This window comes from Palaemon carinicauda, chromosome 5, assembly GCF_036898095.1.
Source record: "Palaemon carinicauda isolate YSFRI2023 chromosome 5, ASM3689809v2, whole genome shotgun sequence".
NCBI lineage: Eukaryota > Metazoa > Arthropoda > Malacostraca > Decapoda > Palaemonidae > Palaemon > Palaemon carinicauda.
The window spans coordinates 90,740,110-90,767,609 of NC_090729.1; the positions used below are offsets into that span (position 1 = coordinate 90,740,110).

General features: G+C 35.6%; 1 protein-coding gene across 1 annotated transcript in view; it reads right to left on the reverse strand.

Annotated features, from left to right (window-relative positions):
• The window catches only part of LOC137641024 (calcium/calmodulin-dependent protein kinase type 1-like), a 192,269-nt gene that overhangs the window by 149,691 nt on the left and 15,078 nt on the right, over positions 1 to 27,500 (reverse strand). Inside the window, exons 3-4 of the mRNA XM_068373475.1 lie at positions 23,727 to 23,853; positions 698 to 785 (exon numbers count right to left, since the gene is read on the reverse strand). Coding sequence (XP_068229576.1) covers positions 698 to 785; positions 23,727 to 23,853 — 215 coding nt within the window. The remainder of the gene's footprint in view (positions 1 to 697; positions 786 to 23,726; positions 23,854 to 27,500) is intronic.

A 27,500-nucleotide genomic window follows, 5' to 3' on the forward strand; every position in this document is an offset into this window, starting at 1 on the left:
TATAAGAAAGTGATTCGGCAAGAATGTTAGGAGGATAACAAAAGGTTTCGTCGTATATGTATGAAGTGTTAGTGGTAATGTATACCCTTTTTCTACATTTGGCAATGCATTGTTGTTTACAAAATATATATATCATAATGAATTATGAATTGAAATATTTCCCTCTAATCCCTTATTCCCTATGTGGGAAGATCTTTTTGAGCTTATCAGCATCATATGCAATATATACCACATTACCTTTAGAGCAGTCTAGAGAGACCCTGACCTCATATCTTAAATAGAATTGTACTGTAGATAAACAACAACAAGACAAAATTTGGTGTGAATCATTGAATGCAGAACAGGCCTGTCAAGTCATAGTGTACCATAATCCTTTGCTCAGGACATGAATGAGCAACTCCATGTACCTCTGTATGACGTACAATATATAGATTGTACATTATACAGGGGTAAAAAGACAACAATGTTTATCCTTATACCACTTATAGTCTGTTTCAAACGATTCATTTGATTTTTCTGTAACTATTATCTTGTCTTTGATATCTTGGCATATTCATGTGTAAGATCTTCACAGGCCTGAATGTGAGTAAGTTGGATAGTAGTTACCAAAGGATCTATATACAAATTCTCGATAGACTTAAAACAAGAAATTAAAAGAATGAAATCAACAACATGCATCTCAAAGATTTATATTTACCCTCCAACGGCTTTTTGCAAAATTTTTCTTGAGCTGTTCTGATACAGAGCTGTGTATATTTCTGTCACTGGCTGCATTACCAGATATCCTGGGAAAAAAAGAACAAACATTTCAAATAATATTTCTAGTAATATTCACCATCATTATTATTTTTTCTGTATAAAAAGAAAATGTAAAAACCATTAAAAACCATTGCCTTATCATGTTTATGCTTCCCTTAGTAAGGCACGTGGGAACGTTCTAGCACATGGAGAATTAAATGACAAATTTTCTATGGTATCTAAAGAGGATCCAAAGTTGCTGTTATGGGTAAGCACCAGTCCCATGAACTGTTACGTATAAAAACTCCTTTGAATGGGTTGTAGAATTGTATAGAGCCTGTGCCTGACCTAGTGCCCGACAATTTAAAAGGATATATTTAAGTAAGCCACTCCAGGTCAACCGTTGTATCTATGCTCACATTAACCAAACAATTGTCTGTTATAGCTTCATGTCTCCTTCAGAAGTGGATGACTATGAATATTTAGAAAAAATATATGGAAACTACGTTTATTAGAAGACAGGATCGTCGTATGTCTTACGTGATGCACTGTACATATAAAATTTCTTTCATCTTGACCAGATTCTTTTTCATCTCCTATGCTTATGAAGAATCATACCTTTTCCTGAACTTAGTTAAGGTACCATTACTCTTTTCACCTTGTTTGTGAAACTTCAGATTTTTCATATAGCCTACCTTGTTTCATAGACCATTTATGATCATATAGTGTAATGGAAGCAATGGTAATTTCTTCTTTACAGCAATTCTATTTATTTTGTAAGATAATGTTTTTTATATTCCATATATCTTACATCAATCTTCTGATACATCTCAACATTCTTTGCCGGCGTCAATGACCTTAGATATCAGGATACCAGATAACACTCAATCAATCGATCAATCAACATTCTTGGGTAAAGGTCCTTATAATCCATATTGTTGCGATGAACATTTCTTTGATTAGCCTTGTAATTTGGTTAATAGTGTCCACAATATTGACCTAAGGTAATAGAATGTGGAAAGAAAATCTCCTCAACAACAAATTTTCTTAATATTAAAGGGTTACAAATATTTTGGAGAAATTCTGTTCTAATTCTCTAGACTGAGTTTCTGTACTGTTAAGGAAATTTTGCAATGACAAATGGGTCGCCACCTACAAGACTTATCTATAATGTCATCTGAAGTTTTGTGATGTCAAGAGAATCCCCAAATCCATTAAGTAAAGGCTAAAATAACAGGAAATGAACTAAATGATATTTCAGAATTGTATGAAGGTCTCCTCTTCAATGTCGAATATATCCAATGATTTCTTGAGCTGTGATACTAAAAATAATGTGTTGAGTACAGGGCTAACACACATGAGCTATGTTTTTCATCAGATCACAACGAGCAAAATTCACAGAATAGCAAGCCGTGCAGAAATCTGAGCTCCACATAGTTTTCATAATAACAGGAAAATTGCATTTACGTTTCTCCATTTATTATTTGGCCAAATTATCTGTAGGTACTCTAAAGGTAGGGAGTTTCGTATATCATAAAATTCCTTAAGCTCTATGAGTGCTATATATATATATATATATATATATATATATATATATATATATATATATATATATATGTGGGTGTGTGTGTGTGTGTGTGTGTGTGTATGTGTGTGTTGAATTGGCAGCAGGTAATAAAGATACTAATAGTATTTCGACAAAATTTGTATTGGAATCGGAATCAGCACAAAAGATAGGTAGGAAAGTTCCTAAACAAGACCAAGGAAAACTATCAGTAAAGACCGAAACCCTAATTAAAAGAGGGTAAAATTCAAGAGATGAAATACAATTATAAGAACTATCCTAAACAATAAACAAAATAAAAACCCAAGACATTCGTAAAAACAATCAGACCACAATTGAGAAAACACTAAAGAAATTAAATAACATCTAAAGGATGAAAAGAAGGCTTCCAACAGAAAGCCAACAGATGTTTGTTCTAAAGGATGAAAATGGAAATATTATCGATAAAAGAGAGGATTTCTATGCAATGTTATACAATAGTGATATAATAAATATCTTTGCCAATCGAAATGATAAAACACCAGAGCCATTACCAAACATAACAGAAGTTGTAAAGAAATCATTAAATTACATGAAAAGAGGCAAAGCAGCAGGAGAATATGGCATACCAATTGATTTTATAATAGATAGAGGAGATTTCATATTAGTAACAGTAGCTGAACTTTACCTACAGGTTGGAAAAACTTTGTCATTATTCTAATTCACAAAAAGGGAGCCACAAAAGACTTTAAAAATTAATGCTCAAAACGTTTACTATCAGCCATACATAAAATATTCACAAAGATCATATAGGGCCGAATAGAAAGAAAGCTAGACTTTAATCGACCAAGATAGCAGGCAAGCTTTAAAGTTGGCATTTAACAACTGAACATGTCCAAGTAATTAACTAGCCTATGGAAAAATCAACAGAATATGGCAAACCACTGTGTATGGGATTTATAGACTATGCGAAAGATTTTGATTTTGTCAAAACCTCAGCGGTTTTGTCACTGAGAATAAAATCTACTTCATTTTTTGTTTCTCCATTTGGGCTTCTTCTTGTTAATTTCCTATGTCCCTTTTTATAAAAAGGGTGTTCGAGATTTTGAGATTGTTTCTTTCAGCAAATTCTACAAGCATGTCCCCTCTGCCACACCTTGTGCCTAATCCAAATTTACCTACTGCTGATTCTCCTGTTTCTTTTGACCTACTTTGGCACCATGACAGGAAAAAGTTTTGAAATAGTTAAAATTATGAAGGATAAGGAAATTGACATTCTGCTAGTACAGGAAACGAAGTGGAAGGGAGAACAAGCTGAAGAAATTGGCGCAGGATACAAGATGTACTATGTTAGAACAGGCATAGGAAGGAATGGAATGGGATTAAATCTTGTCCCCGGACTTGATACATAATGTGCTGGAAGTGGTTAGAGTAAATGACCGTATCATTAAAATATTATTAAAATGGTTTGGAGAAAAATGGAGCATCATGAGTGTTTATGCACCACAAGTTGGACCCCCAGGTTGAAAAGGAACTTTCTGGATGGAATTAGATGGGGCCTTACAAGAGGTAACAGTTACCGAGAGATTATTGGTGAGGGAGATTTTAATGCACATGTTGGTGCTAATAATAGAGGATTTGACGAGGTTCATGGGAGCATGGGCTAGGAGTGCAAAATGATGAGGGACTGAGTATCCTTGATTTTGCCATGTAATATAGAGCGAAAAGCATTAACACATTGTTCATCAAACGAGAAAATCACCTGAAAACTTATAGAAGAGGTAATGCTTGCTCCAAAATTGATTATATATTAGTGAGATAGGAGTTTGCAGAAGAAGTCAAGAACTATAAAATCCTGCCTTACGAGCAAGTGACAGGCAAACATAGAACATTACTGACAGATATCAAAGTTAAAGCAAAAGAAGAAATGGACACATAGAAAGGGAATCGGAAAGATCTGTTGGTGGAAATAGAAAGATGCAGAGAAATGAGAAGCTTTTGTAGGTAGAGTTAGTAATGAGTTTGTCGAAGTTGAACTAGATAACATACAAGACATAGACCACACCTGGTGTGCAAAAGCAGATATTATAAACACAATAGGAATACAGATATGGGAAAGATCATATGGTAAAAGAATGGAAAAGAGACCTGGTGGTGGAGCAAAGAAATAGGAAACATCCTTAAAACCTAGCGAGAGAAACTGCAGATCTGGAAAACATCGGAGGAGAATGAAGGAGGAGGAGTATAGGAATGTAAACAGGACAGCAAAGCGTGCAGTGAGGGAAGGAAAGGGAGAATAGCATAATAAACTTTATGAAGAACTAGAAAAAAAAAGAACTGGAGAAGCAAATATTGACAATGTCAACTGAGCCAAATTAAAGACGTAAAGATGTAAAAGGAGTTAGAACAATTGAGGATGAAAATGGCAATGTTTTGAGAGGCAACGAAGAAATAAAAGAAAGATGGAGGAGCTAATTTGAAAGGTTAATGAATGAGGAAAATGAAAGAATACCTACAGAGGCAATAGAAAGTGTATCTAGTCCAGTTCAACAGATACAATACTGGATGTTGAGGGAGTCTAAAAAAGTATAAAAAACGGAAAAGCGACAGGACCAGACCAGTTACCAGCAGAGATTTGGAAGTATTTTGGTCAAGCCAGAGTAATGGTGCTTTATAAGCTGCTATTCTGAAAGGTGGAAGGGAAATGTAATGGTGTTCAAACTATAAAGGGATGAAATTACTACTTCATACCTTCAAAATCTGGGAGAGAATCATATATGGACGACTGAGAGGGTTGGTGCATATTTTGGACATCCAACAAGGTTTCATGCCAGGCAAGAGCTCAACAGATGCAATATTTTCTTTACAACAACTAAAAGAGAAATTTATAGAAGGAAGAAGAAACTTTAGTACTATATTTATTTATCTATAAAAGACATGATTGTCACCACGAGAAGAGATTCAGAGAAGTTTAAGGGCCCATAGAATACCTGAAGTATATGTAAATGTGGTCAGGGATATGCATGAAAATTGTTCAACAACAATCCGATGTGAAGCGGGAGACTGTGTGGTATTCAATGTACAGGTAGGCCTTCACCAAGGGTCGGCCTTAAGTACATTTTTATTTACTCTATTGCTAGATGTACTCACAGAAGATCTGAGATGTGAAATCCCCTAGACAATACTGTATGCAGATGATGGATTTTTATGTGCTACTGAAGATAAGGAACTAAAGATTAAAGCAGAGGGATGGAGGAACAGTCAGGAAGAGAGGGGTCTGAGAATGAATAGAATCAAGACTGTAGGAATGCACTGTGAATTTGAGGAAGCATAAAGGGAGAGAGGGGTAGATCTTGAGATCGATTTTCATAAGTTGGAAGAGGAATAAATTTTTTAATATCTGAGGTCTGTGAACCAAAATATAAGAGACCTAGATGATGAGTTGACTGGAAGAATATAATCAGGATGGAATAGCTGGAGGAAATATAGTGGGGTGCTAAAGAGCAAGATCCAGCAGCAGGTGGTGAGACCTCCAATGTTGTACTCGTCTAAAACGTGGGCAACTAAGAGAAGAGATGAGAAGAGGATTGATGTAACCAAGATGAGGATGTTGAGGTGATAATGTGGACTAGAAAGGATAAAGTTAAGAACAAACATGTTAGAGGCACTCGCAGAGTAACACCAGCTTCAAGCAAGGTGAGAGAAAGTAGACTGAGATGTTATGGACATATAGTAGGATGAGAGAAAGACCATCCGATAAGGAAGATGATGGATATGGGACTATCTGGTGGAAGAAGATTAGGTATTGACCAAAGGAAGTGAAAAAAATGTGTTGAAGAACCATTATAGTGACTCCAAATAGGGACAAACTTGTAGAGAAAACAGAAGAAGAAGAAGAAGAAATTTTTATATATATATATATATATATATATATATATATATATATATATATATATATATATATATATATATATATATATATATATACCTGAAGCTGATGAAGAAGTTGATGTGCCCATAAATGAATTTAGTGTGTTTGAAGTCGAAGCTATCCTTAAAAACCTTAAGAGATGGAAAGCCCCTTGGATACGATGGAATAACTGCCGAGATGATACTGGCCGAAAATGAAGTGATGCCCACCAACTTACAAAATTATTTTGTAAAATGTGGCATGAAGAGGCAAAACCTGATGAATGGGAGTTAAGAGTGTTGGTGAAAATGGTAAAAATACGAGGCCTGACTGATTGCACTTATTACAGAGGAATAACACTTATGTCAGTTGTTATGAATATATAGTATGCTTATTCTAAAGAGACTGGAGAGAAAGATTGATGAAAAGCTGAGAGATGAACAAGCAGGATTTAGAAAAGCTAGAAGTTGCACTTACCAGATTTTCATTTTGAGGTATGTTGTACAGAAATGCGTAGAATATAGAAATTCCCTTTTGATGGCATTTGTGGACTATGACAAAGCCTTTGATAGTGTGCACTGGCCAATTTTGTGGAAAGTCCTACGCTTTTATGGAATTCCTCTTAAATATGTAAATTTGATTAAGTCTGTTCATGAGCATAGCAAGTGTAAAGTTAATGTTAATGGAGTCCTATTAAATTAATTTCCAGTGAATTGTGGAGTGCTCTAGGGGAATGTGTTGTCACCTATGTTGTTTATCCTCCTCGTGGATTTTGTAATGCGAAGAACAGTCGGAGATGGTGGAGAAGGATTGGACTGGTTTGGTGACAGGAATTTAGCTGACCTAAAGTATGCTGATGATGCTGTCTTGTTAGTAGAACACCACAGGATTTGCAATATTTGCTTACCAGAATGCATGAAATATTACACGAGGTTGGGATGAAGATAAATAGAAGTAAGACAGATGAAATATTGGAATGAGAAAGTATTAATGAGGTGGAATCATTTAAGTATTTACGAACGATGATCTCCAATACATGGTCTTTAGAATTAGAGTTTAGTGAAAGATTGAAAAAAAACAAATCAGACAATGGCTTGGGTAAATGAATTTTGGAAATCAAATTGCCTGAAATCACATATAAAAATCAGACTATATATTTGTTTAGTGAGGGCATTGATACTCTATGGACATGAGTCATGGTATGACTATGAAACAATCTCCAATAGATTTGGTAGATTTGTGAACAATGCCCTCACAAGGATATTGGTAGTTAAATGGCAGGACAGGATTAGAAATGAAACTATAAGATAGATTACTCGAGTGCCATATGTGGATGAGATCATGATGAGGGGTAGATGGAGACGGTTTGGTCATGCTCTTCGCACTCCCAAAGCGAGAGTAGTTCACCAAACGTTCAGCTGGGAACCACAAGGCACTAGAAGAGTTGGAAGACTCAGGCCTACATGGCTGAGGACTATGAAGCATGAAGTAGGAGATGGTGAATGGAGAAGTGTTGAATTAAAAGCTCAAAATAGAGATGAGTGCCGAAATCTAACTGAAGCCTTTTGCGTCAATAGACGTAGGAGGAGATGATGATGATGATGAAGATATATATATATATATATATATATATATATATATATATATATATATATATATATATATACATATATATATATACATATATATATATATATATATATATATATATATATATATATATATATATATACATATATATAGTCAGCCCTCCTTATTCGCGTATTCTTTCTTCGCAATTTCTCTTAATTGCAGGACAGATATCATATAACCTATTAAATGAAAAATCATATATTTGCATGTTCGTCATAAGTACTCTCGTGGTCCGACGATTATAATTGACTGCACTCCTTTGCACCCGGTTCGTTTGCGCCACTTCCCTCTCCACTCACACAACATCCCATCTCTCGATGACCCGGCCCCATTCTTGCTTCATATGTCATTGCGTGTACATCTCCCACTTAATCTTAACATATTTTGAACGACTTTTGCCTTGCCTTTGTTTCAAGCCAACAAGGGAGCTGCTTCACCTTCTGAAGGATCTGCTAAACGGCAGAGGAAGTTCGTGACCCTTGAATAGAAGGTTAAAGTCGTTGATATGTGTAAGGAAGGGATGAAATATGCAGCCGTTGGAAGACTTTTTGGTGTGAACGAGAGTGCCAAGAGGTACATTGACAAGAGTGCTGTTAAGATTAATGTTGCCATGCTGCTAGTGCCCCTTGCAGTGCGAAGGTTGTGTCTAAGGTGATGGAAAAGGCCATGCTTAAGATGGAGAATGCCCTTTTTTGTAGATCAAGGACCAGCATTGTAAGGGGATGACCGGGGACTCACTCACTATCCGGGAAAAAGCCAAGTCTCTACTCCCCCATTTCACCGAGAATGATCCCCAGCCATCCACCAGCCAAGATACCACAACCCAGTAGATGCCTTTCCAAGCCAGCAAAATAAATATCTTTCCAAGCCAGCAAAATAAATATCTAAGTCCCAGTTAAACTTGGCCTGATGATTGTAAGGCACTTATTATTCTCCTATCTATCTGCAATACTACATGAAATGACTTCATACAAGATGTAAGAATTGCCACACAGGCATCAAAAGTAATGCATCATCTCAGATTGATAACACCATATCTCATTCCTGAAGGTCCCCCTAGTAAAAGGAAAACTTCAGGCCAGTTGAGACAGGAAAGAAAATTTATACAACTGACAATTTGGACAAACTTTGCAGAGAAGGTTAAGATCATATTAGATGTGTTTCTAACTATTGGCAAAAATGGTAGTGAGGACTGAACCATAATTAGGCCCTGCAAAATTGATATATTCATATTAAGCACACCTGTAAATGCCCTAAAAGGCCCTCTTCTCCACTACCAACTATAGGGCTTCCTTATGCTCCTAATGTAGGTAATAGCATGAATATAGAAAGTTTCTATACAAATACTACAGATAAGGTTCTATCAATAACTGAGAAAATCAACCCTAGCAGCTGATGACTGGACTACCAATGTGACTTATGGTGGATCTTCTTGTTCTGCTTCATTGACAGGAGGTAATTTAATATGGACAAAACCAAGATGTTTGACAAGTACCCTTTGGTCAACCTGTAACCTGGTGCCTTAGGATGGTTTTATGTGTAAAGAAGAATGGAGAACTTCATTGTATAGTGGAATTCAAATATTTTGATACATATACACCTACCAAAAACCCACCACACTCTACCAAACTAGACTTCGCCCATACAGAAATAATATAGTAGTCCTCGATGCCTTAAATACTTATCTCAGAAATGGCAGGCCATCAAGACAATCATCCATCAATGTACATTTATCACATATTGGAGAATATATTACTATATAAAAGCACTGCAAGAATAAATTGCTTTTTACAATGGCTAAACATGATGATATGATTATTATGTAAGTGACCTTTAAAGAATCACAAGTTATATGTAAACCTTAATTAACAGCACAGCACTACTCGTATCCTACAAAATCATTCCATTCATATGTGCAAGACTTTAATTATGTTAGTAATTGCAAGTATTGGATATTGTATGAATTACCTCAAAAAGAGTACAACTCTAATAGTTCATATCCAGAAATAGAATAGAATTCTTTTTATACAAATTTTGTACTTGGTGATCATTTTCTTTTATTTTATCACTTATGCTTTTTGTTCTTTATAATGACACTTGTCGCCAAAGAGAGGTGAAGTAGTGGCCAACCAATAAGCAAGCTTGTTTATAGAATATTCATCATCAATTCCTACAACAAGCCTAGCAAAATTGATGACAAGAACGGAATATATAATACAGTACTTATACGACTTATAGTTGCAGGTTAGCAGAGCAGAGCCATAGTTCTGATAGCTTTAAGAAGGCTAACATTGTACAGACAAGAAATTGAAAAGTGTCACCCACATCTCTCATGTAACCTGTTTCTTAACTTGTTTATTCCGAATCTTTGCATTTATGTTGTTCACGAGATGGGGAGAGAGATCATGAAGGCAATTGCTGAAACTACATCAAAGGTCAGTGATGTCACATGCCGACATCACATGTGTTAGGCATCAGCATTTTCACCTGTTGGCATGAGAAGGCCTACCATGTTCGACCCTATGAGAGAAGGCAAGTATCGTCCTCTTTCCCATAATAAAAGCACCCTGCTGCAACAGAAGAGTTAGTTATAAGCAAACATCATGGCCTAGTTGTGAGAAGGAATTGGTCCTTGAAATTGTTGAGTGGATGTTTAATTGTTTTTTTGTTACATAAGACTCAGCAACACTGATATCAATTATTTTAGTCATATAACTTTATAAAGAACTATATATCTCTTTCCTACAGAATATATTTTGAGGCAACTCTAGTGAAGAAGAACTAAATCAAACATTCATTCCTTCTTTTGGTTCATGTTATTTGCTAAACATTCAAATAACGAAATACATTCTTTGTACAAATTTCATCATAATAAATAAAAAAACCATCACATATTTTTCCTATGAAGATTAGTTCTTCACATACCCTAGCCCCTATATATATATATATATATATATATATATATATATATATATATCTATATATATATATATATATATATATATAGATATATATATATATATATATATTTATATATATATATATATATATATATATATATATATATATATATACATATATTACTTATCATTGCAGGTAAGCACAACAAAGTTACAGTTCCGATAGCATTGAGAAGGCTAACATTACACAGAAAACAAATTGGCATTGTAGGAATAACAATCGGCAACACAGGAACAACTGTAAAGTAGAAACAAATGGTAATGCAAAAGGAACAGCAATTGCAAGATATGCAAATTCATCCACAAGAAATTATGAAAAACCTTATCTCTAGTCAAGCCATCCATAAGTAATAGGTCTAAGTCATTATTTACTGATAAATGTATTATTACCGAGGTAGTGTTCTTGGCCCATTACTTTTCATACTACATTCATATGACATGTGGTTTGGCCTAGAAAACAAGCTTGTTGCATATGCAGATGACGCTACTCTCTTCGCATCAATTCCATCTCCTGAATGTAGATCTGGGGTTGCTGAATCCCTTATTATAGATCTAGCTAAAATTAGAGAATGGTACAAATTATGGGGTATGAAGTTGAATCCTAACAATACTCAAAGTATGATTGTAAGTAGGTCAAGGACAGTGGCTCCTCTACATCCGGATCTCAGCATTAAAAATGTTTTTTTAACTTTGTATGACTCTTTTAAAATTTTAGGTGAGATTCTCGACAGCAAATTTACTTTTGAGAAACACATTAGGTCTGTAACTTATTCAATTGCACAAAAAAATTGGCTTAATGAGAAAGTCTTTTAAGATTTTCGGTGATCAATGTATTCTGAAGAAGTGTTTTAATTCTTTCATTCTACCTTGTTTCGAGTATTGTTCTCCTGTCTGGTCTTCAACTGCTGATTCTCATCTTAATTTGTTGAACAGGAACTTAGGGTCTATTGTATTTCTTATTCCTGATCTAGATATTAATGTCCGGCATCGTAGTTCAGTTAGTTTATTATGCATTTTCCATAAGATTACTCATAATTCTGACCATCCTTTACATTCAGATCTTCCCGGACAGTTCCATCCTGTTCGTATTAATAGGCATGCAGTTAATTCTCAGGCCTTCTCCATCATGAGGCTCAATACTACACACTATTCTAAAAGTTTTATTCCAGCTGTGACCAAGTTGTGGAATGATCTTCCTGATCGGGTAGTTGAATCAGTAGAACTTCAAAAGTTCAAGCTTGTAGCAAATGCTTTCATCTTGAACAGGCTGACATGATTATTTTCATTGTTTACACATGACATCTGCTTTGATGTTGTTACTGTTATTAAAATATTTTATTGTTAATATTTCTCATGTCATTTATTTATTTCTTTATTTCCTTTCCTCACTGGGCTATTTTTCCCTGTTGGAGCCCTTGGGCTTAAAGCATCTTGCTTTTCCAGCAAGGGTTGTAGCTTGGCTAGTAATAATAATAATAATAATAATAATAATATTGGGTAGGCTAAGAAGTGTAACAGGTAAAAGGGTTTAAAGGAAGGTATGCATTGGTTGCATGATGACATAAAGTGCACAACAAGAGAAGGGAAGACCTAGTCCAGATTTGATATCAGAATTCAGTGAGCCTAGTTTAGGAGACTTAGACACCAGAATTCAGTTACCTTAGCCTAGTTTAGGTAGTATTTTTTTCATAATTGTTATGGATGTCGAATGTTCTGAAGTAATTCAGCAAATCAGCATATCCAAATTGGGTTGCAGATTTTAAGATTCAACTGGAAGTGGTAGTTAATATCAAAGATGCACAGCAGAATGATCTGTTACTGCATAATGAAGCTTGGGAATTATGTGAAGTTTTCCAAACCTTGCAAGTTTGCAACTAACAAGTGACACTAGTGAAACTGCAGTTAAGGCTATTACTGCCTACTTTGACATACAAGTCAATAAATTCTTTGAAAGATACCAATTCACAGAAAAAGCATATCAAAGGTCAGGTGAATGTTTAGATATCCATGTGACTAGACTAAAATATTTAGACCTTCCTTGTGATTTTTGGGAAATAAAAAATGTAATAATTGATCAGTAATTGTACATGCCACATCACAGAAAACATTACTTCAAGGCAAGTATTTAAACCCAGAGAAAGTAAGAATCATAGTCCGAGCTTTAGAAACTTCAAAAAAGCAAAGTAACATAATAAGTAATTCTATACACAACATAATGGAAATTTCAAATAAGAAAACGAGTATGTCTAGTTATTGTCGAAGAAGACCCTTATGTTCATAAATATCAGAATCATACTAATATACAGGGGCAACAGGAAATACACAAATGTTAATAATGTGGTAAAAACGATCACCTAGCTTACGATGCAAGGAAATGCTATGCTACAGGACAAACATGTCGTAATTGTGGAAAGAAAGGTCATTCCATAATGATTGCAGATTTTCTGAACAAAAATATACATAGAAAATAAATGCCCCAGTTAATACTGGTATAGGCCAATAAACAAATGCAGAAAATGCTTAAGGTCATCCGGACAACTCAAAAACTGATTGATTTCATATTTCACATAAATTCTATTAACAAAGATGCAAAGAAACATTTCATGGCAGTAGTAACAAAATGGTAACCGAATTTGAATGTCACAGCAACTTATGTATCAATTATATCTGAGAGAATGATAAGGGCCCTTCGTAATTTGTTCATAAAAAGTACAAAATAGAGCCTTAAAATATTACAGAGGTTACAACATTAAGGTAATAGGTTGATCATAAGTAGAATTACAGTATAAGAAAGAGAAGATAGACAAAATTCCATTAATTGTAGTTAAAGGTAACAGACCTAATTCGTTCTATATTGGTTACACAATCTTAAACTAGATTGGCATTACATTTTGAAAGTTGCAGGCACACAGCATAAACACAAGAATGAAATTTCTGTTAGTAATGATTTATCAGAGTTCAAAGAAGTTTTTTAAGATAAAGTTGTTACAGTAAAAAATCCAAAGGCTATTTTAGTGTTGAGTCAAAATGGTAATCCTAGATTATTTTGCACAAAGACCAGTGACATGCATTTAAAAATGTGGTTGAGAAAAAAATTAGGAGATTAGAAAATAAAATTCAAGGGAGAAAGTTACATATTCAGATTAGGCTACACACTTCTTTCCCACTGTTATTCCTACAATAAGGGATCGGTTTTCTGTCTTCTATCAAAGGCATCCTCTTCCACCAAACCTCTTCTCTCCCTATCTCGCCATCTAATTCTCTGCTCCGTCTCGATCTTCTTCTGCTAAAAGGATCCTCCCAAGCCATACTCACTCCCTCCCCACCATTCATTCTCAACACATGTCCACACCATCTCAGTCGTGACACTCTTATCACCTATGCAATCTTTCCTATGCCTGCCATTCTTCTTATTTAATCATTTTCTAATCTTTCAAGCAGTGATATTGCAATTACCCACCCCAATATTTTCATGTGTTCTCCCAAACTTTGCTTCCTCTTTTTGTCTTATTGCTCACAATTTCAATACATGCATTAACATCATTCTTATTACTGTGCTAGAGATCTTTTCTTTTACCTTGATTGACATTTTCTTATGACATAACACTCCCGGTGCCTGCCTCCACTTTCTCTAAGCTGCTTTTATCCTATTCTCAACTTCAGCCGCAGATCCTCCCTCCTGCTTATAGTAGATCCCAAGTATCTGAACTGTTCCACCTGTTTTATAATCGAGCTTCTACTTTCAATCATAGCTATCCTGTTACTAACTTTCTTACTGCTCACCATAGCTTCAGTCTTATCCACATTTACTCTCAAGCCACATCTCTCCAAAGTCTCTTACTATTGTACAACTCTTCTCTGCAAGTCTTCCACATTTACAGGGGTAATAATCAAATCATCTGAATATAGCAATTCCCACAACTCTTCATTTCTGATCTCTTTACTTGACACATCAAAGATCACCAAAAATAAAAACTGGCTTAATGCTGACCCCAGGTGTAATCCAACACTAACTTCAAAGGCTTCGTTTCCCCAACAGCTGTTATTACTTTAGTCCTTGTTCTTTTCTACATCATCTCAACAATTCTAACCAACTTTGGGACTTTCCTCTTCCTCAAACACCAAAATATCACTTCTTTTGGTATTCTACCATAAGCTTTCTCTAGATCTACAAAAGCACAGAAGAGCTTCTGGTTTCCTTGCAACTTCTTTTCCTGTACCTGTCTTACTATATAGATGGCATCCATAGTCCCTCTTCCCCTCATGTATCCAAATGGCCGTTTCCCAATTTTTACAACCTCTCATCTAGTACTCTCTCAAATTGTCCAAACCATGCAGTTAGTTTAATTCCCCTGTAGTAACCACAATCTATAACATCACTTTTCTGCTTGAATATAAATACCATTAGACTCTCCTCCCAGTCTTTAGGCATTATTTCCTCTTCCCATATTACTCTTAATAAATCTAGCATCCATTCTTCCCCCTCTGCGGCTAGTATCTTGACAATTTCAATTTGAAACTATGATGGAGTGGTGCTTTAACATGTTTCATTTTACTCAAAGCATCATTTACTTCTGTATTCCTTATCTCTATCACTGACTCCTCCACTCCTTGTGCTTCTCCCAGCTCCCCTCTCTTTTTTTCTGTATTCAATAGTTGTTCAGAATATTGTCTCCATCTCTTAATATCTTCATCACTATGCAATATATTTCCATCTCTATCCTTGATAACTCCCAGTTGCCCCTAATTCTGTTTTTGTCTTTTTCCCAAGTTTGAAATCTTATAAATATCCTTTTTCCTTTTCTTGTTCCTGTCCTTTCATTAATATATCTACCGCTCTCCCAATAGCTATACCTACTTTCCTCCTAAAATCTTTTTCTTCTTCTGTGTACCATTTCTCTGCATTCTGTGCATACCTTACTTTCCAGTCCTTAAATGCCTTTGATTTTCTTTTAACCGAGTCTTGCATCTCTGTATTCCACCACCAAATTTTTCCTTTCGACACACCATATCCACTGGTTCTTCCCACTTAATCCCCTGTTTCCCCTATACATATTTCTTTCATATCCATCCATATAATTTACCCTCCGTTACCCTGTGCACTCTATAAGTTCAACCTTTCCCGTTCTCTCTCTCTCTCTCTCTCTCTCTCTCTCTCTCTCTCTCTCTCTCTCTCTCTCTCTCTCTTCCTAAATTGATCACTCTTTTCTCCCCTAAGGTTACACACCTTAATTCTAGATTTCCTCTTTCTCTTATTGGGTTTTCTACCTTTCATTTTATAATCCATCACTATCAGTGTATGGTGTTTAACACACGCTTCCCCCAAAATCACTTTACAATTCATTACATCATTTTTGTCAACTCCTCTAACCAAGATGTGATCCATTTCGCATTCCACTCCTCTCTTTTCATAGGTTATTAGGTGCTTATCCCATTTCTGAAAACAGGCGTTCATACGTGACAATTCAAAGCTCTGAGCCATCTCTAATATATACTCCCCATCTTCATTTCTAATTCCAAAGCCATTGCCTCCATGGACCTCCACATATCCATCCCTTCTCTTCCCTACTCTGCCATTCATGTTTGCACCTATGATTAGCTCCTTCTCCTCTTTCACTGTTCTAACAGCTGCCTCAAATTCCTGTCTAAATAATTCTTTTTCACGTTCTTGGCAACCCATCTCAGGGGCATAAGGTGAAATTATATTTACTATCTGATCCCCTACTATCATTGTAATCTTTAAAAGCCTATCATTTATTCTCATTAATTCTAACAATTTTTCCTTCAAGTTATTGCCTATTATGATCCCAACTCCATTAATTCCCATCATGACCTACTGTAATAGAGCTTATACCCATTACCTATATCTCTAATTCCATTTTCTTTTCATCTTGTCTCCTCTACACACAGAATATCTATCCTCCTCCTCTCCATCATATCTCCTATCAACCTCAATTTTCCCGTTAGCATACAGGCATTCCAAGAAACTGCTCTGATGTTCCATTTTGTCACTAGCTTCTTTGGCTGCAGTCATGAACTGCAGTACCCCTCGTCCATTTATCATGCTAGTAGGGGGATTCTGGTCACATTCTCATGTCTAATAGTATTAGGTATGGTTTATAATGAGGCATAGAATTTTTACAATCACATGGCCCTTGCAGTCATCAACCACAGTTAATGGCAGTGCCCCTGGCCTTTGACTAAATAGTCCAATTACAAGGCAACAGTTTCCACAGTTATTGGTAGCAGCTGTACAGTTAGACACTTTCAACGACTCTCAGGATTTACGATGGTAGTATTCTTACACCCCTTCCACAGACTATTCAGACTGGGTTACACAACTAGTTTCTAATGTAAAGAAAAGTTGTAAAATTAGGTTGTAAGTAGATTACAAGGTAACACTAAATCCCCAGTTCAGGCAGCTTAACATCGATAGGTAAATCCCAAAGGCATGTTTGCAACTATGTCAGGATGTACTACATTTTCAAAACTGGATTTTAGATGGTCATTTCAACAGCTTTCACTGGAAGAAAATTCACAAGAATTATCCACAGTAAATACAGTCAGCCTTCAGTCTTCGTGTGGTTAGATAACTGAGACAGGCACGAAAATAGAAAAGTCGTGAATGTTTGCTGCACTAGGGTGGGTCAACTCATAACCTACCTACTTTTTGCCCATTGCCTACACGCAGTCAACTAACTCACTAGGTAACCCACTATACCACACCATAGTATTTTCAAGTAGTTTCTATAACAGTATGAGTACTGCATTTCTTGATAAACACATTTATATACCGTACTGTACTTTAAAAAAGTGGCTACAGTGAACATTAAGATAACTCACTGCCACACTTGTACTGTATTGTATACTAATATTAATATAACAACAAAATACTTTTGTCCCTATCTAACATAGGTACTTAAGTGTATATTACTGTAATATATGTACAATACTATCACTACAGTACAGCGCAATTAGCTGAGATACATGACATATCACTTGTAAGTGATCACTGTTTTCGGCAGGTCGACTTGCACTGTTCCAACTTAGCCTATATCTACATTACTGTAAAGAATGGTATTTTGTATGCAGTACTGTACAGTAATTAATATAATAATACATTAATAATAAACGGATTTTGAGCAAAGCGAAAAAATCTATTTTTGGGTGAGATGGCCATGACGTCCTAATGGAAGGTTCCTTTAGTAGCTTCCGAAGGGTATATATGACTACAGTGATATTCCCAGAGAATCAAACCAAAGGTTTCACAGAATTCTAATTTCTGGCGCGAGTACCTTTAAGATTACTCTCAAGGGTATCGTATATCATCAGGGGACGTATTCTTGACACGCCACATGGCAATCTGCACCCCGAATAGCCTTTACGCCTCTAGGCTCTAGGGGAAAACGTGGCAGAATAGAAGGGTAACCGCAACAAAGATTACCCAGGTTCCCCTACTACAATCGTATCAAAACCGCGCCAACTTCCTCTGGCGGTCATTCCTTGTAGCGTTGAGCAAGGTGCTACAGATACAGTAGATCAGGGGGGGAAACCGTGAAGATCTTTTCATAGAAAAGAAGGGTGGGTCCATTAGGACGTCATGGCCATCTCACCCAAAAATAGATTTTTCGCTTCGCTCAAAATCCGGTTTTTGGGCTCAAGCCATGACGTCCTAATGGAAGCATACCAGAGAATTAATGTATCTGTGGTTTTATGTTAGTGCCTTAGCCTTGGGACAATATTCCTACGGCCAAAAGGGCCAATTGAGACAAATGACGTTACCGTTATCCGTCATCATCACTAAGCATAACAATGTTAGTGCTTCCTGCCGCCTGCAGGGAAGAGTCATTTTTAGACGTAGAAAAAGGGCCTCAAGGTAGCATATATTGTATGAACAAACATAAGTATACACTGAGAATACAAACGATCTCAAGGATTGTATATATTGCGGAACCAATATCAGTGTCCCCATCCATTGATTGTAAGCATACAATGATATGAGAAATACTTACATGAGTAAGTTAAGGAACTCTGGTATTTTAAAACATGCAATTGTTGGGCGAATTAGGACGCAACTGCATTTTAATAGACATTTATTCCTAATAAATGACTACATGCTAAATGAATGTAGCATGACAAGGAAAGACAATGGCTCGGCTATCGTAAAAGAACAGAGAGGGGAGGGGAAAGGGTCCTATATGAGGTATAGGAGGGACCGGCAATGTTGCCGGATCTACACACCTTGAAGAAACTCTGTTTCAGTACCGGCACGACCACAAGCGGCAGGAGAATCATTTATTCTCCAGCTTAGGAGGTGCTAATACAGTTAAGGGGACGACAGCTCGTGCCGTTCCTCTCAACAAGGGAGAAACAGAGTTCCAATGCCGGCACCATCTTAGGCCACAAGAGTATACGACTCTATAGCCTAGGGTCGGCGAGCATAGGACTAGTCTACTAGACCACAGGGAGAAGGTGGCGGCAACATTCGACCACTTCAGGTGTAGTCTAGGGAGGGCTAGCCTCCTATGCCGGTAGTTCCGCCAGCAGGGGAATGCAATCACCCCGCCGACCGACTGCCGACAAAGACTAAATACTCTGAGGTTCTGATCGAATCCCAAAACTTGCCTACGGCTGTTAAGGGATGAGACAGAAAACTCTACACTAGTCATGCCTGAATTCGAAATTCAAGGCCGACGCAGAGAGTTGTATCCTAAGGCTACTCTCAGAGGGAAGAGAGATTACCCATAAATCTTTAGTGAGATTGGTAATGGTTTATATAATTCCAGGAGATATCGATCTCCAGGAATGATAACCAATACACAAGGGTAACCGGGGAAATGACGAAAGTATTTGTTGTCTAGGTTATGTTACCCAGACAAGACGCGATTTCGGTTACCTAAATCACCAAAACTCTGACATATACGATCGCCACGGAAAGGGAAAAATATGCTTATAGATATCTTTACAATATATAATGCCTAAATAGCTTTCATAATAATGATTAAGCTATTTACACCGGAATGTCGTTCTGCTAACTAAATAGCACATGTAAAAAGAACGACAGCGCCATGGCGACACCGGCGATCGGCGAAGATCCGCACACAACAAATACACAATTTCATTGTGAGGCTGGAACTAAATTACATATTGTAAAGAATCAATACTCAACTTTCTAGATGGAGAAAGAAGCCGTAGAAGCATAAAGATTCCCAGAAATCGATCGGAAATGTCAGATCGACAGGGAACACCACCGTAGCGAGTCGCTACAGATAAAGGAATGACCGTTAGAGGGAGTTGGTGCGGTTTTGATACGATTGTAGTAGGGGAACCTGGGTAATCTTTGTTGCGGTTACCCTTCTACTCTGCCACGTTTTCCCCCTAGAGCCTAGAGGCGTAAAGGCTATTCGGGGTGCAGATTGCCATGTGGCGTGTCAAGAATACGTCCCCTGATGATATACGATACCCTTGAGAGTAATCATAAAGGTACTCGCGCCAGAAGTTAGAATTCTGTGAAACCTTTGGTTTGATTCTCTGGGAATATCACTGTAGTCATATATACCCTTCGGAAGCTACTAAAGGAACCTTCCCTTAGGACGTCATGGCTTGAGCCCAAAAACAATGATACTTTAACAATGAAAAAAGAAAAAGTTACAGTATAAACACCATGTACCATTGTATGCAGTAACATGTGAAGCATGATTTTGATAGGTTATTTCTAGAAAATGTGTGATATTGACTAACTTTATTGAGAATATAATAAATATTTGAATATTATGCTCAGAATATAATTCTGTTTTAATAGGGATAGTGACATTTTATAGTACTAGAGTATGCGACTCGTCAAAAATGACAGCTAAATATTTAGATAGTTACGCACACACACGCAGATTTGTGGGAGATTGTGGTTTCTGAGTGCATATCTCAAGGTACCCTCTTTCAACAGGGTATGCCTACTCCCTCTCAACCTACCCGAGAGACAGGGAGACACCGAGTAGTTATACATCCGACAATGTCGCTAAGCATGACCGGAAAGAATTATATATTTATATATACAGCCAGGCACATGTTCTCTATTATAAAGTAGCGATAATTAAGTTCTAAGATGTTTGGCAATATGAAGGTTGCCTATATGAATTTCGATTGATATATATTACAGTATATGCATATATATGTAGTATGTTGTGCATTGCAGATATGATTAAAATCATATAACTTCTGAGATTACTGGAATGTGCACTGTTTCATATGAAATCAGGTTGCGGTTTTGTACAGTAGCATAATTAATGCACACAAGTCTCTAGTGATCCCCTCAATAACTTTAGATCTACAAAGAAATTATTAGTTTATTCGTGTACTTATTCCAGGCTAGTACAGTGGTAATGCATTTGCATTCTATTTACTGGGGAGGTTAGTACTGCGGTTGGGCACCACTGTGGAGGTTTGGTCTTGCCCAGCTGACATTCTGTTGTGAGTCTCCACAGATGATACTGGAACTAAAACCAAACACCTTTAACCTTTAACCATTAGTAGAATATATGTATATTACGATATTCGTAAGTAATATTCTCTCTTCTGTTAAAACCTTTTTGCAAAGAGCCGAAATAAACAATAGTTTTCTTTGTACAAAGTAAGGTTTCTTTAATTACATAAGAATATAAGCTACTGGCCATTATTATTCCCAAATTACTTTGTTGGATAGTTTGGGCACACCAAAAAATAAAGGACAATAGGTTACCGGAAATAACACATAAATCCAGTTTTGGAAGGAAGAAGTATAGGCAGGCATACAGATAGATGCCAACGTTGCATTGAGTGGAGTAGATTCAACTTACTGCTGCGAGCCTTCTGTTTTACTGTAAGTATATGTACTGGATTATGTTATACAAGTATCTTGCACAGGGGGTTCCATTATAATTCAGTCATAAGAAGTAGTTTTGTGGCAGACACTAGTGCTGTTTTTCATTGCACCATCCCTTGATAGGGAGAAATGGCTTAATGTTGAAAATTTATGCCATTAAGGGAATGGCTTCAGTTGGAATTATTAATCTGACTCCCAGCTACTTTTGTAATGAAAGATCTTACCCCAAACCCTTTTCCACTTTGGTTACAACCCTCTACACATAAATTATTATTATTATTATTATTATTATTATTATTATTATTATTATTATTATTATAACTACTAGCAAAGCTATAATTCTTGTCGGAAAAGCAGGATGCTATAAACCCAAGAGCTCAAACAGGAAAAAGTGCTTAGTAAGGATAGGAAATAAAGAAATAAACCAGAGAAATCAGAGATTTCTGACCTCCACCAAAGGTTAATGGAGTGGTCTATGGCATAAGATATAGCTGTGGTAGAAATTTTGTCAAAATTCTTCAATTTGTTTTAATGTTATATTCAAAATGGCAAAAAATAAAAATTAAGATCTAGAATCCGGATTCGGATCATCTCCAAATTCTAACGGGGTCATCCATGATCAAGATCTATCTGTGATGAAAATTTCGTAAAATTTCGTCAGGCAGTTTTGACGTAATCCTGTCCACAGACACAGACAAATAGATAAATAAATAAACTAGAATCCGGATCCAGAACCGGATCATCTCTAAAATTTAATGGGATCGTCCATGACCTAATATCTATCTGTTGTGAAAGTTTTGTCAAAATCTGTTGAGTAGTTTTGACGTAATCCTGTCCATAGAAACACAGACAAATAAATAAATAAACTGACTTGAAAACAACCTCCTTGTTGAAGGTAATAAGCTACAAGAGAAGTAATGAACAATTGATATAAAATATTTTAAGAACAGTAAAAACCTTAAAAAGATCTTTCAAATATAAACTGTACAGAGAAACTTATATCAGCCAGTTCATCATAAATACATTCGCTGCAAGTCTGAACATCTGAAGTGTCACCAATTCAACTGCCTGATAGAAATATCATTCCGCAACTAAGTACTGGCTGGAATAAAACTGCTAGAATACTGAGATGTCCTCGAAGATGAAGGCATAACTAATAAAATTAAGTGCATACCTAGTATTATGAGCAGGATGGCACTGACTGGGAAGCTCTGAATGGAAAAGATGATCAGAATTAGGAAAAATCTTATGCAACATGTGTAAAGAACTAATTGAACGATGACGACCGAGATTAATTTCTAGATCAGGAAAAAGAAATTTAATAAACTGCTAGTTCTTGTCCAAAAAATTAGATTATCTCAGCAGCTGAACACCAGACAGGAGAACATTTTTGAAACAAGACAAAATGAAAGAATTAAAACTTTTCTTCGCAACAGATTTATCACCAAAAACCTTGAGACTCTCAATAAGCCAGTTTTTTTTTTTTGCAACCGAAGAAGAAATAGACCGAGTGTGTCTCTCAAAAGTAAATTTGCTATCAAGAATCATACCTAAAATCTTCAGTCATATAAAGTTAAAGAAATACTGAGATCTGGATGTTGTGGAGTCACTGTCCTCGACCTACTTACAATCATACTCATGCGTTTTGTTAGGGTTCAACTTCATGCCCCATAATTTGCACCTGGCACTACTCTTAAAGGATTCACCAACCCCAGATCTACATTCTGGAGATGGAATTGAAGAAAAAAAGAGAGTAGCGTTATCTGTATATGCAATGAGTTTATTTTCTAGGGCTAACAACATATCATGTGTATATAGTAACATAGTATGAAAAGTAATAGGACAAGAACACTATCCTGAGGAACACCAGATATCACTGTCCTATATTCACTATAGTGCTTACCGACAAGAACTCTTTGCAATCTATTACTCAAAATTTCTAGAGTATACCATTTAGTGATTATGATGGTCTTCATGGGAAAAGTTACTTGCTACATGGAAAAACTAATGAATGATAGACAAGATTTCTGTAAGTTCTAAGGCATCAATTATCCTTATTTCTCAAGAAAATTAAAAAGTACTCACCATGGATGTCCAAGTGCTTGCTTACACGTATATCTTTTTTCTACATCAACGCACATAAGTTGCCTTATGAAGTCCTTCGCTGATTCACTAATTTCATCCCAGTAGGGAGAATCAAATTCGAATTCACCTGAAGATAAAGTGAGCTCATTAGTAAAGAAATACAAAAGGGTAACAAAGATTTACTTTCAAACTCCCTATTGATATTTTTAGGTTATACTGTACATAGTGTGCTCTTCATATTTTTAATGGTGTCACTCCCAGCAGTTTGGAAACTACGTGGAGAGCATTTCCAATGTATTTTATTTTATTTTTCAATCCAAGTGTTAATAGTAAAACTGGTTATGCCTTGGCAGGAAAAAAACCATATTTTTTTATGTCATAAGTATATTTCTTTAGGTAATAAATAATTTCTAGGCCTCTACAATATTGTACAATATCTTTCTCGTATTTCTATACACTTGAAAAAAAATAACGAAACGAAAATAAATGGGTCAGATATGCTTTAGATATTTAGCAAAGCAATACAGTAACTTCATACCATAAATAAAAAAAAAAAATAAACACACGAAATTATAGATACAATTGCAAAAAAAATGAAAAGTTAAATTTTCTCAAAAATTATAGATGTTCCAGGAAATTTATTGGAAAAGAAATCAATTCCAAAAATTCACCAGGTGCCTCATCCTGTCGATCATAGAAGAAACAGCTTTCAAAGTCGCAAAGGGTGTGACGCTTCAACAAAACGAGGGATGAGTCATAAGGGACAAACCTTCATTGCAAAAAGACTGAGATTTCCTACTAATTGGGAATCCCCAAGTGAAGACATAACACTACATAAACTACCTAAAGGAGAATAGATTTGGTATTTCTCAGTATTATCTGATTTTTATCAACCAGACCCATTTACAATATTTACTAATCATTTGAGTATTTGAGAAATTACATGTTCTGAGTTGACATGCTTCTCGCCAAGATGTGCCCTTTCACCTTGTACATTCTCTGTATTAGTGCTCAAGAAAATTAAATTTCCGCAAAATAACTCTTCAGTTGAAATAAAACAGCCATTCTGGCATTCCTAATAGTAAAGAATACTTTAGCATTTTATATAAAAATTCTTGAGGTACTGTATCGCATTCTAGAATTTGCTACACACTTAAATTAATATATATATATATATATATATATATATATATATATATATATATATATATACATAAATATATATATATATATATATATACATATATATATATATATATATATATATATATATATAGCATATATATGTATATATATGTGTGTGTGTATAAGTTATGTATACATACATATATATATATATATATATATACATATTTAGATATATGTATGTATATATATATATATATATATTTATTATTATTATGTATTATTATTATTATTATTATTATTATTATTATTATTATTATTATTATTATTATTATCATCATTATTATAATTATTATTATTATTATTATTATTATTATTATTATTATTATTATTATTATTATTATTATTATTATTATTAGCTAAGCTACAACCATAATTGGAAAAACCAAATGCTACAAGCCCTATGGATCAGTTAGGGAAAGCAGACCAGCGAGGAAGGGAAATAATGAAATAAATAAACTATACATGAGATTTAATGAATAAGGATATAAAAAAATCTAAAATCAGTAACAATGTTAAAATAGATTTGGCATATCTAAACTACGAAAAGAGACTCATGTTATGCTTTATATCTACAAAATGGAAAAACTTCATTACCCTACTTCACAAAAAGGGAGACATAAAATACCTGAAAAATTATCTCCAAATAAGATTACTCTCAGAAATATATGAAATGTTCGCGAAGATAATTTGTTTTAAACTGAATACTCACATAGCTCGACTTTAATCAACCAAGTGAGCAAGCATAATTTACAACTGTATATACAACAACTGACCATTCCAAGTAATTAACCAGCTAATGGTAAAATCAACAAAATATGGCAAACCACTATGTATGGCATTTACACACTATGAGAAAGCTTTAGATTCTGTCAAAACTTTAGTGGTAATGAAAGCCCTTCAAAGACAAGGAATAGATGAATCTTATGTTAGATCACTTGAAGATATTTAAACAGGGAGTACAACAATCCGAAAACTATATAAGTATAGATAGTGATAGGAATTAGACAGGGAGACCCTATCTCACACAGATTATTCATTGTATGCCTGGAAGAAGTTTTTAAGAATTTAGATTGGGAAAATGTAGAAATTATATTACTAGGGAATATCTTAACAAATTAAGATTTTCAGATGACATAGTTCTGTTTAGTAAATCCTGGAAGGAATCGCAAAGGATGATAGAGGATTTGAATTGAAAATTCCGAAATGTAGGACTGAAAATGAGTATGAATAAAACTATGATAATGTTCAATGAAAATGCAGAAACAGCAAATAAGGGTTAAGGACGAACCTCTAGAAATTATTATTGAATATACATACTTGGGACAGACAGTAAGTGTTTCCTCAGGAGATGAGACCGAAATTAAAAGTTTAAGTATCGGATTGAGAGCTTTTGGTAAACAAAATGTCATTATGAAGAGTAAAATACCCCTTTCTCTAAAAGAAAAGTATTTAATCTGATGGTGCTATCAGTATTGACTTATGCATCGGGAACTTGTAGCCATAGTAAAGCCTTAAAACGTAAGCTATTTACAACTCAAAGAGTCATGGAAAGAACAATTAAACAAAGATACAAAAAAGAACAATATGGATACCATAGCAATCTAAAGTACAAGATATCTTATCAACATGTAAGAAAAAGAAATGGACATAGGCAGGACACATAATGAGAATGACAGAAAACAGATGGACATTAAAAAATAACAGAGTGGGTCACTAGAAATTTCAAAAGAAGCAGGGGAAGGAAGAAAAGACGATGGATTGAAGAGCTATGAAAATGTACAGGTATAGACTAACATCCATAAAATGAAGGGAGCGGAAGGACATGTCTGAAGCCTATGTCCTGCAGTGGACTAGCTATGGCTGATAATGATAATGATGATATACAACACCTTTGGGTACAACGCCTACAATCTACATGAACCTTTATGCGCCGCCATAAGACCATGAAAGACCTGATGAATGAAGTCGATGCCCTTCTGGACAGCCACTTCACCACCTTCAAGACCTCCATCAATGGCTGCACTCCTGATGAAGACGACAACTATTAAACACTGACAGAAGCTTACGTGAATGCGGTAAAACATAGACACTTGCCCTGTGACATGCCGGAGCAGTGACAAAGTCGCTCACTGCCCACGTATGCCACCCCTCCTTCACGCCGCAACCAACGACCTCTACAGCCACTCACTGATACCCATCAGCTACATTTCTGCTAATACCCCTGAAGATGACGGAGAGAATTAATTCCGAAATAAAGATAGCAAAATATAGTTAATGAGACAATCTGGCAGCAACATAGATTTCACCTACCCTGACGTTATGCATGAATCTCTGATGGTTTATAGTGTTGCGTGCAGTAGACAATTGTCAGAACGTATACATTTCAACAATCTGCACAAGTTTATTAAGAAGCAGGACCCCGATGACCGATTTGGTAATATCCAAGATCTTAGGCATGCATGCCCTAGTATGAGCATACCATACCCAATACTTGGTTTTTTGGGGGCTACTTGTACAATTTAACTCTAAACGTAACTGCAGCTGCAATGATGGGAAGGGTACCTACAGAAGATGATGGAGACAATG